At 31.1% G+C, this 15,345-nt stretch overlaps 2 protein-coding genes across 4 annotated transcripts; both read right to left on the reverse strand.

Annotated features, from left to right (window-relative positions):
- Positions 1 to 8,914: 8,914 nt before the first annotated feature.
- On the reverse strand, positions 8,915 to 11,218 carry LOC130932691 (uncharacterized). 2 transcript variants are annotated; one of them, XM_057862086.1, is made up of 3 exons: positions 10,530 to 11,218; positions 9,342 to 10,351; positions 8,915 to 9,252 (listed from the first exon to the last, which is right to left on the reverse strand). In XM_057862086.1, exons 1-3 carry the CDS (start codon positions 11,175 to 11,177, stop codon positions 9,204 to 9,206), a joined length of 1,707 nt encoding a protein of 568 aa, XP_057718069.1. In that variant the 5' UTR covers positions 11,178 to 11,218; the 3' UTR covers positions 8,915 to 9,203. The 2 variants fall into 2 exon arrangements, with proteins under 2 accessions (XP_057718069.1, XP_057718068.1); XM_057862085.1 differs by having other exon boundaries at positions 9,342 to 10,357; positions 10,530 to 11,215.
- A 1,360-nt stretch (positions 11,219 to 12,578) lies between these two features.
- On the reverse strand, positions 12,579 to 15,230 carry LOC130932831 (uncharacterized). Of its 2 annotated transcripts, none has more exons than XM_057862262.1 (4): positions 15,062 to 15,230; positions 14,249 to 14,970; positions 13,116 to 14,164; positions 12,579 to 13,025 (listed from the first exon to the last, which is right to left on the reverse strand). In XM_057862262.1, exons 2-4 carry the CDS (start codon positions 14,900 to 14,902, stop codon positions 12,980 to 12,982), a joined length of 1,749 nt encoding a protein of 582 aa, XP_057718245.1. In that variant the 5' UTR covers positions 14,903 to 14,970; positions 15,062 to 15,230; the 3' UTR covers positions 12,579 to 12,979. The 2 variants fall into 2 exon arrangements, with proteins under 2 accessions (XP_057718245.1, XP_057718244.1); XM_057862261.1 differs by having other exon boundaries at positions 14,249 to 14,949; positions 15,062 to 15,224.
- Between the last annotated feature and the right edge of the window lie 115 nt (positions 15,231 to 15,345).

Below are 15,345 nucleotides of genomic sequence, written 5' to 3' on the forward strand. Positions count from 1 at the left end.
ATTGGATACAGAAAGCAATTTTTGTTTCTAACGAAGAGAATAAAATAATAAAAATTTTTTGGCATAGATAATTTTCACTTTACATCTTTATCATCCATTTGTTCTCTGTTTTATTATAATTATTTAGTAATATGAAATTCCGATTTTGTTACTCTACTATGTGTGTGTATGAAATTTGGAGGCAACTTTTGATAGCCCAATCTTAAAAATTCAATATGAAATATAATATGAATAATATTAAAAAACTAATACAATTTATTATTTTTATTCAGTAGTTAATCACTAATATTTAAAAATATTAATTTAAAATATGGTTCTAAACTGCTGAGCTAAATGTGTGAGCTACTAATTAAATGTATTGACCAATGTAAATTAAAATTATTAATCTTCAAACTTCTCTCATATAATATAGTGATTAGTGAAATTGATAAAACTAGTACACATAAAATGTTCCTCTCACCAAACATTATTATATGAATTATATTGGTTGAGTATAGTACAAATACAAAAGTAAATGGTTAAATTCGTCACTAAAAGATTATTTATTTTTTAAATTGATTTTTAAAATATTTTTTAATTAAATTTATTTTTCAAAAACTTTAAGTTAGTCACATTAATCCTTTCGTCACTTCTGTTGCTGACAGTATCAAAATTTATTAATATGACATGTTAAATGGTCTCTCAAACACATGTAAATATAGGTTAACTTATACGAAAAATACTACGTAACATTTTTACACCGACCTAATAAAATTATCACAAAATGAACAGTATAATGAGAACAGTAATATGTACTTTAACACAAAAATACCAAATGAATCTACTAAATAAATAGAAATATGACTATCTAGTGTTTTGCGATCGAAAATGTGAAAGAGAAAAGTGAAAAAACTGGACGATTAGTGAATAGTACTTTCAATAATCTTTCATCTTCGGTTTCTATATTTCTTGATGAAGATTTCAAACATAACTTTGAGATATCTTTGAATTTTCACGAAGATTTTGAGAGATTTTTAAAAGATTTTGAGCGTCGTTTGAAGTTTGATTGTTTCAATTTTGATCAAGGGAAAAGAAGCATTTTTCATATTAATTTGAAATTAGTTTTTGTTGAGTTTAACCCAACTTAGTTGGATTTAGATGTCAAAAAAACTTGCATGTGTAATTGGACTATTTTATTTATTCTTTGGGTTTTTGATGTTCTGTTAGAGGATTTTGTTTTGTTTTATTCCTTTGCTGTTAGGATTATCTATTTCGAGGATCTGAATTGTAAAATTATTTTACTCGTATTCTTGAAAATGATCTGAAAGTGATGTTTGTGTTTCTATTCTATATGTATGCAGTGATGTTTTTATTGATTTTCTTATTGTTACAATGAAAATAGTAACTAAATATTATGTTTGCTTTTTTATACCTGTGCATATTGTCTATCATTTTCTCATTCAAGTCTTGATACTGGATCACTGTTTAATTATGTCATGGTAGAAGTTTAGTTTCTATTAAGCTAGTTTGTAAAACTGCTTCAAAAGAGAAGCAATGCAATGATTTTGCAAATAGGTCCAGGGAAGTTTGTTACTTATTATTTTGTTTCCCTTAGAAGTGATTTACATATCATTGTTGTTAAGTTAATGTACCTGAAAATATTTCTGTAAATAAGTATCAAGTCACAAAATTAGTTTGTAGGCGACTGCATCAAACATTGGTATATTAAAATGCCTTATTGTCACAAATATATTATATTAACATTGTCACACAAGAAATGTTAGTTGAGCACCCATTTTACATTGCCACTACCCATATCTTCAAAGTAGGTAATACAGATTGAAAAGATTTTGAATATGTTAATGCAAGTTTGAAGGCATTGTAGATTTAAATTCTCATCATGCACCTAAAATTAAATGCTTTGCTGTAGATTGCTGTAGAATTCTTTGTCTTAGTGTTCAATAAAACCGTTTTTAATTTTGTACTTGGTAATGTGGGTTTTGATGTGCTGACAAATTTTTGAGCACTCACTATTCAACTTTAAGCTGTTGCTTGAATTTATTGAAAAGGTATCATACTTTTCGTAAGAAAAAAATGTGTATACATCTTAGTAATTGTGCTTATTTTGATTGATCGTGAATTATATATAGGCTATCATCAAGCCTCAGTATGTTGACCACATTCCAAAAGCAGTGCAAGGAAATGTGGGGCAGCCAAAAGCAGCGCAAGGAAATGTGGGGGCTGGTGCTTGATCAGAAAGATGAGAGAGATAAGAAGGCAGAGCTTTGTGCTGATCTAGAGCTTAACCAAGTTATAGACTGTAATGTTGGTGATCTTTCTGGTGGAGAGCTCTAAAGGTTTGCCATTGCAGTTTTTGCCATCCAGAATGCAGAGATATATATGTTTGATGAACCCTCTAGTTACCTTGATGTGAACCAGATACTTTATCTGTTTGAAATCTTGTTTAGGTTTTTAGGATTCCTTTCTTGTTATAAAAAGCCAAGGCCCTCAAGATACCAATTTAACATGCCTGGAGGAATTTAATATGGAATAGATTATTTACGCTGTTTGGGTATGCTAAATTTGTCATCATAGTTGATGAATGATAAGACATTCTAACTTCTACCTACTTTGTAACTTGTTGATTTGTCGAGGGCAATTCTGCAATTCCTTATAAACTGAATTCAATTCTCTTGAATACATCACCAAATAAAGCAGGTGATACAGCTTATATTGGATAGTGGAACAAGATTCATCAATACTAAACTTATAAACTGAATTCAATAACTGCACTGTAACTAGGGGTGGTAGGCGGAAAAGCCTATCCTGCCGGAAGCCCGCCTTCTGGCGGGCCGGCCCGCTTCCCTCCGCCTATTCAGGCGGTCCCAAAATCCTAACCCGCCCCGCAATGGCGGGCTGGCGGGCTAAGCCCGCCTAAAATTATTTTTTTTATTTATAAGAACATATCTAATATTTTCTATTTAAATCAATATAAATATAAATATTAAATATAAATAGTCTTCAAAATAAATAAACATAATCCAATTATCCAAAATACAAAAACATAGTTATAAATAGTCCCATAGACAAAATAAATATAATCCAAAGTCCAAAAACATAATTATAAATAGTCTTCAAAGCAAATTAAACTTAATTCAATATACTTAATTTTCATCTTCATCTTCATGTAAGTCAATAACATCATTGGAACCAACTCCCAACTCCTAAAGAATAGCCTTCTCCTTTTGCAATATCTTGCTCATCTTTATCTTCCTCTAGAAAAAAGTAAATAAATATATTAGCAAAGTAGTACATAATAATGTTCAAAATCACTCAAGTATGTATGTCATAAATATAATATACCAAAATCATCATATCCACGTATCCAATTTCTGGTGCAAATTACCGCTTCAACATTATCTGACAACAAACGACTTCTATATTTATTCAAAACATGAGAACCCATGCTAAATGCAGATTCTGAAGCCACGGTAGTAATAGGAATGCTCAACAAATCTCGTGCCATTAGTGATAGTGTTGGAAAACAATGATGGTTGTCTTTCCTCCATTGCAAAACATCAATGATTGCATCATTGCAAAAAATGTTGCTTCACTCAAATAAATATCCAGTTGGTTCTTTCCACTTTTCACTTCAGCTTCTTGATTACGGGACATCAAATCCTTTGCATTACAAACAATATATGAATCAAAAAGCATGAAAAATAAAAAATACATATAACCAAGTAGATAAAAATACTTACACCAACAATTTTAATAAGTTGAGTTCCAATTGCAGAAGATGTTGTTTGAGAAAAATTACTCGGAAGTTGGGAAGAACTCTCTACAGTTGTAGAGGAATTTTGGTTATAAACCTGAAAGAGCTTGTATAACTTACTCTTCACATGCTCCACTTTGTCTTTAGCACTAATAGGATAATCTCATTATAGCAATAAACCAAAGTGTTGAGTTTAAATATAGGATCAAGAACTGTCCCAAATGCAAGAACAACACTGTATTCCTCCCAATATTTCTTGAACTTAATCATTATTTTTTCTCCCATATTCCTTATAAGCACTTCATCATTTTTCAAACTATTCATTAAAATAAGCTGGATTTGCCAAACTTGTAAAAAATACAAGTTGGATGTTGGGTAAGAAGTTCTAGACATCAACTTGGTAGTTTCGTAAAATGATAACAAGAAATCACATATCTTTTCAATTCTTCTCCACTCATCTGATGAAGGACAATACTCCCTAAACCCATCTTCTTTTACTTTATACATTTCAAAAGCTTTCTTATAAGGAATAGCACTTGCAAGCATTGCATAAAGTGAATTCCACCTAGTAGGAACATCTAAACATAATGCAGTCGTATACTCAAGTCCCTCAATATCTTCAAAACATTATTTAAACTTAACCATTCGACTTTCAGATTTTCTCATATACTTAATAGACTCTCTAATCTTATGCACTGCATCACCACATATTTTCATTCCATCTTGGACAATAAGATTTAAAATATGAGCAGAGCAACGAGCATAAAAGAATTCACTACCACACAACAATGAACCATGCACATCCAAAGTACTTTTCAAGTGTTCAACACAAATATCATTAGAAGAAGCATTATCTAAAGTAATAGAAAAAATATTTTTATCAATTTTTCACTCAGTCAAAAGCGTAAAGATTTTAGAAGACAACTCAAATTCTGTGTGAGGAGGAGGCATATGACAAAAATTGAAAATTTTATTCTGTAATTTCTAGTTCTCATCAACAAAATGTGCAGTCAAACATATAAATCTCTCATTAGTACTGGAAGTCCAAAGATCAGATGTTAAGCAAATTTTATTTGGAATGGAAACTAAAATTTTTTTAAGTTTTGTAGCTTTTATTTGCTAATCATATAGTATGATTTTTTTTATATTTTTTTTGTGTCAGTCATATTTAGCAGTAACGAGAATACAAACGAATTAACACTTTTAGTTAGAAAAAAGATAATTAATTAATATTAATTTAAATATAAGATAAAAATAAAAATAAAAATATTAATCATCTAATATTTTTCATTTATAAAACAAATTTGTTGCATTCAATTAATGACAAAACTCAAATTATGAAATCAACAAAATTTTCTTTAGCACCATTTATTATATCCTTTCATTACCTCAGAAATTGAACAACTTATAAAATAAATAAATAAATGAGCATAAACTTACTGAGTCATGGGTGAAGGACTGGAGCATTGCGAAACACTCAATTTATCATCTTTTTGCATCAAGGGTCTAAGGTGAGGATCAGCAGCCAAGAAAAGGTTCTTGACCAAAACAGCCCCTTTGGGTTCATCTTCAAGCTTCAGTTTTCGGGCTTTTAGGGCTTGTAGGCCAGCCCTATTTTTATTTTTGTTCGGAGGGCTTAATGAGGGCTAGGACTAACAAAATATGATTTTGTAATTTTAAAGCTATGGGCTAGAATTTTTTAGAGGATTAGAGCCGGCTCTAAAATTTTGGACTCAATTGACACCAATAGGAGTAGACTTGGTTTTTTTAGGATTTTTTATTTTTTCGGTTCGGTTTGGTTGGAGTTTTCATTGTCAGAATCGAAAATCGAATCCAACTGCAACAAAAACAACAAAATATATTTTTTTTAGTTTTTTTAGTTATCGGTTTATTCAATTTTTGGTTTTTTAGTTCGATTGATCGATTTAGTTCGATTCGGATCGGTTTTGAACACCCCTAGTTAGGATAGGAGAATGTTGGTGGGTAATTATGAAAATGGAAAGAGAGATATAGTAAAAGGGTAAAACTTTGTTGCAATTTGTATCTAATAGATAAAAATTTATGGGTAATTGTCTTTATATAAAGTTAATATTTAAAAATTATTAAATGAGTTGATCAATCTAACTAAATTATCATCTAATAATTTTTAATTATAAACTTCATATAAAAATAATTATATATAAGTATTCACTTGCATAATATCTACTATATGTTATCACTTTTAATTAGATTTTGATAAATATAAAAAAACTAATACATATATTTTTAGTTGCTAATTATCAACAAAAATTTTATGTATATTAAAAGTTAATTATTAAATTAGTTATCATGTATTTATATATAAACTAATATTTTTATTCGTAATTATATTATAGGAATATAAATTTTTTAAAATTATATCGATTTTATCCGGACATTATAAATTATAGCACAAAAGATTTATAAAATTAAACTACTTTTATAAAAAGATCGTAAGGGACAAAAGTTTCTGTCGGCTAAGAAGACCAGTGTCTCCGTAGATAAAAAATCAAATAATAAGATTTTTAGTTTTTATTTTCATGTGAAAGAGTTTGATTTATTACTAATAGTTAATTTTAATATTCATTATCTAAAATTTGAAAATATTTAATTTTCATACTTTTGATTAGGTGTTAAGTTTGTTGTACAAATAGAAATAACTATTTTTTATGCTTGCTATTTAAAAATATTATTTTTTTCTCTATGTATATAAAAATATAATTAAATATTAGCATAAAAAATTATATTGATAGTTATAAAAGTAACTCAAAATCAATTTTTTTAAACAATTAAATCATGATTTTAACTTTTAATCATAACATTAGTATTCTCTCCAAATTATATTTAATAAATATTTAAAAGAAGAGAAATAAAAATAAAAATATAGATTAGAAAGATAAGCAGTAAAAAAATTAAAACTAAATAAAAAAACTAAAAAATATGTTTATAATAATAATAATAATTTTTATTTGAATAATATTATTTTGTGTAGAACAAAAAGATAGAAAAAATAGAAAATGAGAGAAAAAAGAGAGAAAGATAAAAATGAAGATTGAGAGAGGGAATTTGTTAATGTTAAAAGAAAAATTTTATTTTAATTATAATAAAAAATATTAGGTGACACATTTTGATTTGTCAAATCACTAATATAAAATATAAAATATAAATTATATATAGAGTCGAAATGGAAGAGAAAAATAGAAAAAAAAAAGAGATAGATGAGAGAATTTAGAAATTAAGTTTATTAATTTTGCAGGAAAATATTTTCTCTTAATTTTAATAAGATAAGATCATGTGACACATTTGGTTATTAAATTAGATAATAATATAAAATAAATTATGTATCAAGTGAGAATGGTAGAGAAAAATAGAAAAGAGAGAGAGAGCTAGATGAGAGAATTTAAGAAGGGAGTTTATTAATTTTGGAGAAAAATATTTTCTCTCAAATTTAATAAGAGTGTCATGTGACATATTTTGTTATTAAATTAGATAGTAATATATAATATAATATAATATATAGCTATATTTTAATTTCAATTACAATATTTTAGTTTTGATACAATTAAAGAATGTCATATTGTATATTTTGATTATTAAATTTATAATTAGTCATTGATAATAATATATAAAAGAGATAGAGTAGTTAAAGAAATAAAAGGGATAGATAAAAAAAAAAGGAAGAGGGACAACTCTTTAAATAAACTTTAATTAATAACTACAAATACTACAATGATTTGTCTTGTATGTTTTGTTAATACGCACTTATTTTGACGAAGCCACGAAAATGCCAAAATATTTTTTTATAAAAATATTTGTTTAAAAATATAATTTATTTATATCTTCATATTTTAAATAAAGATAATATTTTTATAATATATTAAAATTTAATTTTATAATTTATTATCTAATAATTAAAAAATATTTATATATAAAAATAATTATAATATTTTTATTGGAGTTTGTCTTGCTATTAAAGCGTGAATTACTTTTCAATGGTACATGGGTATAGGCTAGCGTGATGTTTGTAAATTATTATATTAAAATTAAAGAGAAATTTGTATTTAAAGAAAAAAAATTGTTTTAAGGGTATCTTGTATTTGCTTATTAAAATTTGTATGCTTTTGCCAAAAAAATGTATATTATAGGAACTAAACATTTTGTTACTTATCATCTACCATTCATTTACAAAGAATTAATGATCCTCACAAAATTGGGATATAAAAAATTGCTTCCAAATTCCATAAAAATCAGAATTTCAGATATTACTAAATATTTTTTTTAAAAAAAGACCGAATATAGTAGAGGTACAAAATTAAAACTTCAGATATTACTAAACAATAAAAAAAAAAAGAGAAAAATGAATAGTAATGACGTAAAGTAAAGAAGTGGATTAACACTATTAAAACTATCTATATCTATACCAAAAAAAGAAAGAAGAAAACATTATTTTTTTTTCCTCTTCATTATAAACAAAATTTATTCCTGAATCCAATACACGATATGCAGCTCTTTTTCTATATACCCAATAATTTGTTTACAAATTTTTCTAATATTACATTTATCCTTCAATGACAAACTCATGAGCCAAACTAGTCGTCTTCATTCCTTCATTCATCCCTCCTTTCCTTTGTGAGAATGAGTTTTTTCAAATTTGTCTAAATGCATCAACAAAAACATTTTTAGTTTCTAATTACTTAGTATTGCCAGTCATCTTTAGTTTCTAAACCACCTACTATACTACCTTCCATTTTTTTTATTTGGAAATTGGAAAAGTTGTTGAATAACCTCAATCCTCAACATAAGAGAGACAAAAAAAAGCACTTTTTATTTTTAATATGGAGGAAGGTGTGGAGTGATACAGTATTATGGAGAATATGGGTGCTTTTCTTGCGTGTGGTGTCAGGAGGCTGAAATCGGACCGAGCGATTTAGAACAAGAAACTCAAACGGTCCGATTAGAGAGAATCTACAAAAAAATATTTTTTTAATGAAACTCGGAGGGTCCGTTTTGATTTTAAAAAAAAAAAGAAAAATCCAAAAACGGAGGGTCCGTTTTCTCTTAAGGGAAACATTAAAAAAAACAAAACTTGTAAAACGGAGGGTCCGTTTACAGTTTAGGGAAAAAAAAAAAAAACAAAAAATGTAAACGGAGGGTCCGATTTTATTTTAAATAAAAACAAAAAAAACAAAAACTAATCGGACGGTCCGATTTGTGGTGAACGAATTTTTAACAAAGAACTCGGACGGTCCGATTTTTCCCTATCCCACACCTGTGTCTAACACCTGTATACACCATAATCAAACACAACTCACACATACCTCCAATATCAAAAAAAATTAGCCGAAAAAGTAACTCGGTCTTAAAACTATGTGATAAGAATAATACAGCCTAATCAACTCTGTTCAAGAAAACATATTCCTAACAGCAACATCTATGCTACAGTAGTCTTCCCTTTAATGTCTTGGTCTTCAGCAGCAAACCTGTCCACAATGGATAGGGTCATGAATTATTAAGTTTGAGACATTATAATAATAGAAAGAACAGTGAGAAGAGAAAGGTGCATGCTTACACATAGTACTTCATATGGGGACCAACTTTAAGATTACCCTTGGATTCAACCTTAGCAAAAAAATTACCATCTGTTTGGAGCTTGACTCTGACATAAGGAACAAAGTTAATATAATCATTTGGACCCTCAATATCCATTTTAATATCCATATAATCTGTATTAATGAAGACATAAATTAGACTTTCTTTGCTTGTGTGGTGACAACAAAAAACGTCAGACACCACCCCTATCTCATCCAAATCATTCACATGCACAACTGCCGCGAGTTTCTTCTTAGACAAGTCATAGATCCACCAAATAGATACAAAATCAATAATAAGAAGAAAATCACTGCAACCCAAACGAACGAATTTCCTATAAGCTCGGTAATCACAAACCGGCGGAAAATTGCACTCAAAGGGGCTCCAAATGTTGGCATTCAAATCATATGACATGAGCCATTGATTCACATCATCAGAAGAATACAACACAATGAGGGTTTCCCACAAAAAGTAAGAGTGAGGATCCATGCGCACGCTAGCGGGCACTTCCCTCTTTTCCCAAAATTCTGATTTTAGGTTGTAGATATCAACCCATAAATCATCACCAATGAAGCACAATTTGCCATCGTATGGAATTATTATGGGGCGCAATTGGTCGGGGAAGAAGATGGTTCTGCATAAACTCCAAATCCAAGTATGACCATCATACTTGAGGCACCACATTTTTTCAGCGTAATCAAAAACCCGTTCTGTTGCAATATTCTCATCCAGGTAACCAATAAAGAACAAGCTGAGACCAACGGAACAAAATTCTTTAAATGGTAATCTAGAATAGGTTGCTTCACCATTTGGAAGAGGCCATTGGACAGTTACAGGACCTCCGTCTTCAAGATCAACAGTTCCACTCTTCATGAAGTTGGCCTCACTGATAGTTAGCATCCGGCGCCTGTAAGGTGTACTTCTATCTCCATCATCCACATTTTCCACCAACATATATATGCATTTTGGATCACAACAACCAGCATCATCCTGTAACTAAGAAAACAATCATAATATTTAGGACAAAATTAGATCACCAGTTTAAAACAATTATCTATCAAATAGAAAGCATTTCAGTATTTAAGTATTGATAATAAATCGAATCCTGGCGAGAGATGGGATATGAAACCAAAAATTATATAAAGGATAAGAGCATGCAGAAATCTACCTCAGCTTCAGATTCCCTGCACATGCCATTAGCAACTTCTCCCGAAACCGCCGCAACAACACTTCCCCACCACTCTTCAAAATCAGAATCGTATTGAACATGATCCAAATCCCTAATATGATTGACGGCCTTAGCCATCAAATTCTTACCATCCCTTTTGCCCACCACAAATGCAGTGAAACTGCAAGCCTTCACAACAACCGCTCCGATCCCAAAGCTTTCCGCGTTATCCACGAGCCAACTGGCGAAGTCCTTTGCCCCTTTGCTGTTGTCGGCGAACGGTAGGGGAGGTTGGTTATGCGAAGTTGAATGAAGGAGGAGGATGAGGTTCTCCTTGGGTAGGTCTTCGGGATCGTAAGTCCGAGCATCTACGACCTCCAAAACGAGGCCTTTCGACTCTAACAAATCGCAGAGGCGCTTCGCTACGGCTTCTGCAGTTGAAAATCCGATTCGCGAAACGAACAGGATCTTGCCACGAGGATTGCGTTTGGGTTGCTCTTGATGGAGTGTTATGAGATTCTCTTTGTGCGGGCGGAGGTGAGACTTGTAGATTAAGAAGGATGCGGCCACCGCCGCCGCCGCCGCCACGCTGGACAGGATAGCGGATACCGATACATCCCTCGGTAACGAAGGCAACCAAAGGGGCATTATTGGCTGGATTTGGATCTTCTAAAGTATGATCTCTCACAATTTATTTTATAAGGGAAGTCAAAAATAAATATGAGAAAGAAATCATTCAAAGATAGAAGATTACATTTTACTCTCTAAAATAAAAATTCAAAATGTAGAGAATTCAAATCCTTATTAGCTATAAGCTCAATTTTTTAATAAACATAATAAAGATAATTATAATAACAGTTAAAATATGGCATTAGTAGACTTAAAAATGCAAATACTTTCTTATATTAGAGTAAATGTTAAAATATAAAATAAATTAATTTATATATATTTATATATAATAATTAATTTAGTAAATAATTTTTAATTTGCAAAAAAATTAGAAAAAATTATTCTAAAGGACCGTTAGAAAAATTTAATTATTAAAAAGATCTTTAATATTAAAATTATTAAGAAGGACTAAATCTTTTTATAATATTTAAGAAGAAGAATCAAATCTTTTTATAAAGAGACAAAATATATCTTTATTTATTTATTTATTTATTTATTTATTATAATTTTTATGTTGATAAATTTTATTTTTCTTAAAATTTTAGTAATTTTTATTAATTATTTATTTATTTTTATTTTTATGATCAACATATAGCCTCTTTATTATGAAGTCTGCTGAACTATCTGATTGAAGTTTGATTTTCTATACCAATGAGCTTTTTGCACTTCTCCAATGGATTGGTGAAGACTTTGAATTGCTTGAACCAGTGATCTACTTCACCCATGAACTTGGTATGTCAAGGCTATGAGATATCTGCGGTCTAAATAGAACAATGATTTCCACACCATGATCATGAACATGTACACCACATGTTGCCGCGGCGGAATCTGTGACCGTACGATTGGCGTCGATTTTCATCCATGGTTGAGAAGGAGGAAATCAAGCTATAATCAGATTAACTTAAGTTTTAAGCTTATCTAAATTAAATAAAAAATAGTTAAAAATATATTTATTTCCTTATAAAAAGATTTGGTTCTTTTTCTTAAATATTATAAAAAAATTTAGTCTTTCTTAATAATTTTAGTATTAAAGGTTTTTTTTAATAATTAAATCTTTCTAACGATCCTTTAGAATAATTTTCCCAAAAAAGGAAAAAATGTTTGCTGATATTCATATGTCATATGAAAATATTAGGTTAGTAATATGCTTAATATGACTATGATATAATCCCGACATACTTTTCTTTTTGTAATTTTTTCTATTATAAAAAGAACAATCTTTATTCTTTATGAAAAGATAGAATGCATTGGACCATTATCCTCTTAATTTATTCGAATTATTTAACCATAATATCTATCACAGACAGATATTATTATTATTATTATTATATAAAGACGATAACTAAGATATGTTAGATAATTTTACATAAAAACGTGTTCATATGAATAGTTATACGTTTAGCCATGCGAAACATCTTAATCTTACAACTCACCGTCAGAGTTGAAATTACAACAGGTATGGCCTTAGGCAACTTCTATTCTTAGACATCTTACAAGATGACTCAATGTCCTTCATTCATCCCTCCTTTCCTTTGTGAGAATGAGTTTTTTAAATTTGTCTAAATGCATCAACAAAAACGATCATCAACTTTTTTTCTCCCCTGCATAATTGGACACATTGCTCTGTCCCACTAAAATCTTAGCAGAGCCAACTTTTGTAATTTGTACATATCTAATTCAACATTGAAGAAAATTCCTATATGATCTTATATCTTCAACAAAACATATTCTTATTAATATAATGGCCACCACACCAGTATGATGCACAAAACTAAGCTAAGCTACAATCTTCTCTTTAATTCAGTGTCTTGATCACCAACAGCAAACCTGTACAAAGAAACTCAATGGATAGAGTGAGCAAGTTTGAAACAGTATAATAATTATAAACAAAGAAAGCAGAGAAAGGTTCATGCTTACATATAGAGTTTGCTATAGGAACCAATTTTAAGATTACCCTTGGATTCAACCTTGGCAGAAAATTTACCATCAATTTGGAGCTTGACTCTAGCATAAGGAACAGAGTCAAGATCACCACCACGTTCCTCAACAACTTTTTCATTTAGTTCCATGAAGAGATAAATCAGACTTTCCTCGATGCTGTAGTGGCAACAAAAAACATATGACACCCGTCCAGTCAGATCTTCCAAACCATTCACGTGCACATCTGCCACGAGTTTCTTCCTAGAAAAGTCATAAATGTACCACATAGCTGCAGAGTCAACAATGAGTAAATAATCACTGCATGCCAAACGAATGAGTTTCCTTGGATAAGAATCACGAATTGGCGGAAACTCCCACCAGCAAAGGACTTCCCAAAGGTTGGCCTCGAAATCATATGAGATGAACCGCTGTTTCTTACCAAAAGAACAATAAAACACAACAAAGGTCTTCTTATGAGGCTTCGTTCTGTCCTCCCACAAAAAGTAAGATTTAGCATTCTGAAACAAATACGTATCTTTGGACACTTCCCTTTTTTCCCATAAATCTAATTTTGGATAGTAAATTTCAACCCAATATCCACCTTCAGTGTCACCCCCAAAGATGCACACTTTGCCATGGTATGGGACCACTATGGGATTCATCCGGTAGTAGAACATGCTTCCGCATAAACTCCAAATCCAAGTAGAACCATCGTACTTGAGGCACCACATTTTTTCAGGGAAAAAATGTTCCGATTCCAGCTCAAATTCAAATTTTGGTCCATTATTACACATGATACCACCAGCAGTGAACAAGTTGCCACCAAGGGAACAAAATCCTTGAAAAGTTGGTAATTTGGAATTGATTATTAGATCATCTGCAAGAGGCCATTGGGCAGTTACAGGACCTCCATCTTCAAGATCAACACTTCCATTGGCCTCAGAGATAATTAACATTCTGCGCCTGAAGGTTCTTTTTCTATCTACTACATCCACATTTTCCACCAACATATATATGCTTTTTGGATCAGAACAACCAACATCAACCTAGAATTAGAAGTTTAGAACAACAATCATAGTGTTTAGAATAAAATTATATAAGAAATTAAAACGGCATAGTTATAAACTGACCTCAGGTTCAGTTTCCCTGCCATTAGCAACTGTATCTCCCAAAACCGCCGCAACAACACTTCCCCACCACTTTTCAAGATCAGAATCGTATTGAACATGATACAAATCCCTAATATGATTGATGGCCTTAGCCATCAAATTCTTCCCATCCCTTTTGCCCACGACAAATGCAGTGAAACTGCAAGCCTTCACAACAACCGCTCCGATCCCAGAGCTCTCCGCGTTATGCACGAGCCAACTGGCGAAGACCTTTGCTCCTTTGCGTTTAAGGGAGTACGGAAAGGGAGGTTGGTTCCAAATATGCGAAGTTGAATGAAGGAGGAGGATGAGGTTCTCCTTGGGTAGGTCTTCGGGATCGTAAGTCCGAGCATCTACGACCTCCAAAACGAGGCCTTTCGACTCTAACAAATCGCAGAGGCGCTTCGCTACGGCTTCTGCAGTTGAATATCGGATTCGCGAAACGAACAGGATCTTGCCACGAGGATTGCGTTTGGGTTGCTCTTGATGGAGTGTTATGAGATTCTCTTTGTGGAGGCGGAGGTGAGACTTGTAGATTAAGAAGGATGCGGCAGTGGCCGCCGCCGCCGCCGCCACGCTGGACAGGATAGCAGATACCGATACATCCCTCGGTAACGAAGGCAACCAAAGGGGCATTAATGGCTATAAGCTCAATTTTGATGCAGCCGTCGAAGAGGGTGGCGCTGGGGAAGTGATTCGATGTTCTTTAAAATCAGATGCAGTGAATTTCACGTCAAATTCAGTCAAATTATTTAATAATTTTCAGTGTAAAATCGAATGGACTTGAGTTTTTACCTGTAATTAGGGATTCGAGATTCTGATGGCAACAACATGGAAGCATCCCTTAACAGTTAAGCAGTACGTAACACTCCCCAGTGCTACTGCATTCTGCATGTGTCTTTGGCCTGAAACTTCTTGTACACGGGCCGTATTTGTCAATCCAGGAAGCCTAATTTTGAAAAACACCCTACAATTCAATAAGTAAGTGTTATGCTTATAACAAAGTTTGGTTAATATCTAAAAAAATAAAAATAAAGGTATAAAATATAAAAAAGGATTTTAACTAATAACACAAAATT

The sequence above is a fragment of the Arachis stenosperma genome, chromosome 6, assembly GCF_014773155.1.
Source record: "Arachis stenosperma cultivar V10309 chromosome 6, arast.V10309.gnm1.PFL2, whole genome shotgun sequence".
Classification (NCBI taxonomy): Eukaryota; Viridiplantae; Streptophyta; class Magnoliopsida; order Fabales; family Fabaceae; genus Arachis; species Arachis stenosperma.

What these genes read in the sequence shown, in the direction of transcription:
- LOC130932691 (XM_057862085.1), bottom strand. Translation starts at nt 11,177, where the DNA reads ATGCCCCTTTGGTTGCCTTCGTTACCGAGGGATGTATCGGTATCCGCT. An exon ending in GCAGGGAATCTGAAGCTGAG is followed by an intron (nt 10,358 to 10,529) that starts GTAGATTTCTGC and finishes TTGTTTTCTTAG; the next exon opens with TTACAGGATGATGCTGGTTG. An exon ending in CCCCATATGAAGTACTATGT is followed by an intron (nt 9,253 to 9,341) that starts GTAAGCATGCAC and finishes CATTGTGGACAG; the next exon opens with GTTTGCTGCTGAAGACCAAG.
- LOC130932831 (XM_057862262.1), bottom strand. Translation starts at nt 14,902, where the DNA reads ATGCCCCTTTGGTTGCCTTCGTTACCGAGGGATGTATCGGTATCTGCT. An exon ending in GCAGGGAAACTGAACCTGAG is followed by an intron (nt 14,165 to 14,248) that starts GTCAGTTTATAA and finishes TTCTAATTCTAG; the next exon opens with GTTGATGTTGGTTGTTCTGA. An exon ending in TCCTATAGCAAACTCTATAT is followed by an intron (nt 13,026 to 13,115) that starts GTAAGCATGAAC and finishes TTCTTTGTACAG; the next exon opens with GTTTGCTGTTGGTGATCAAG.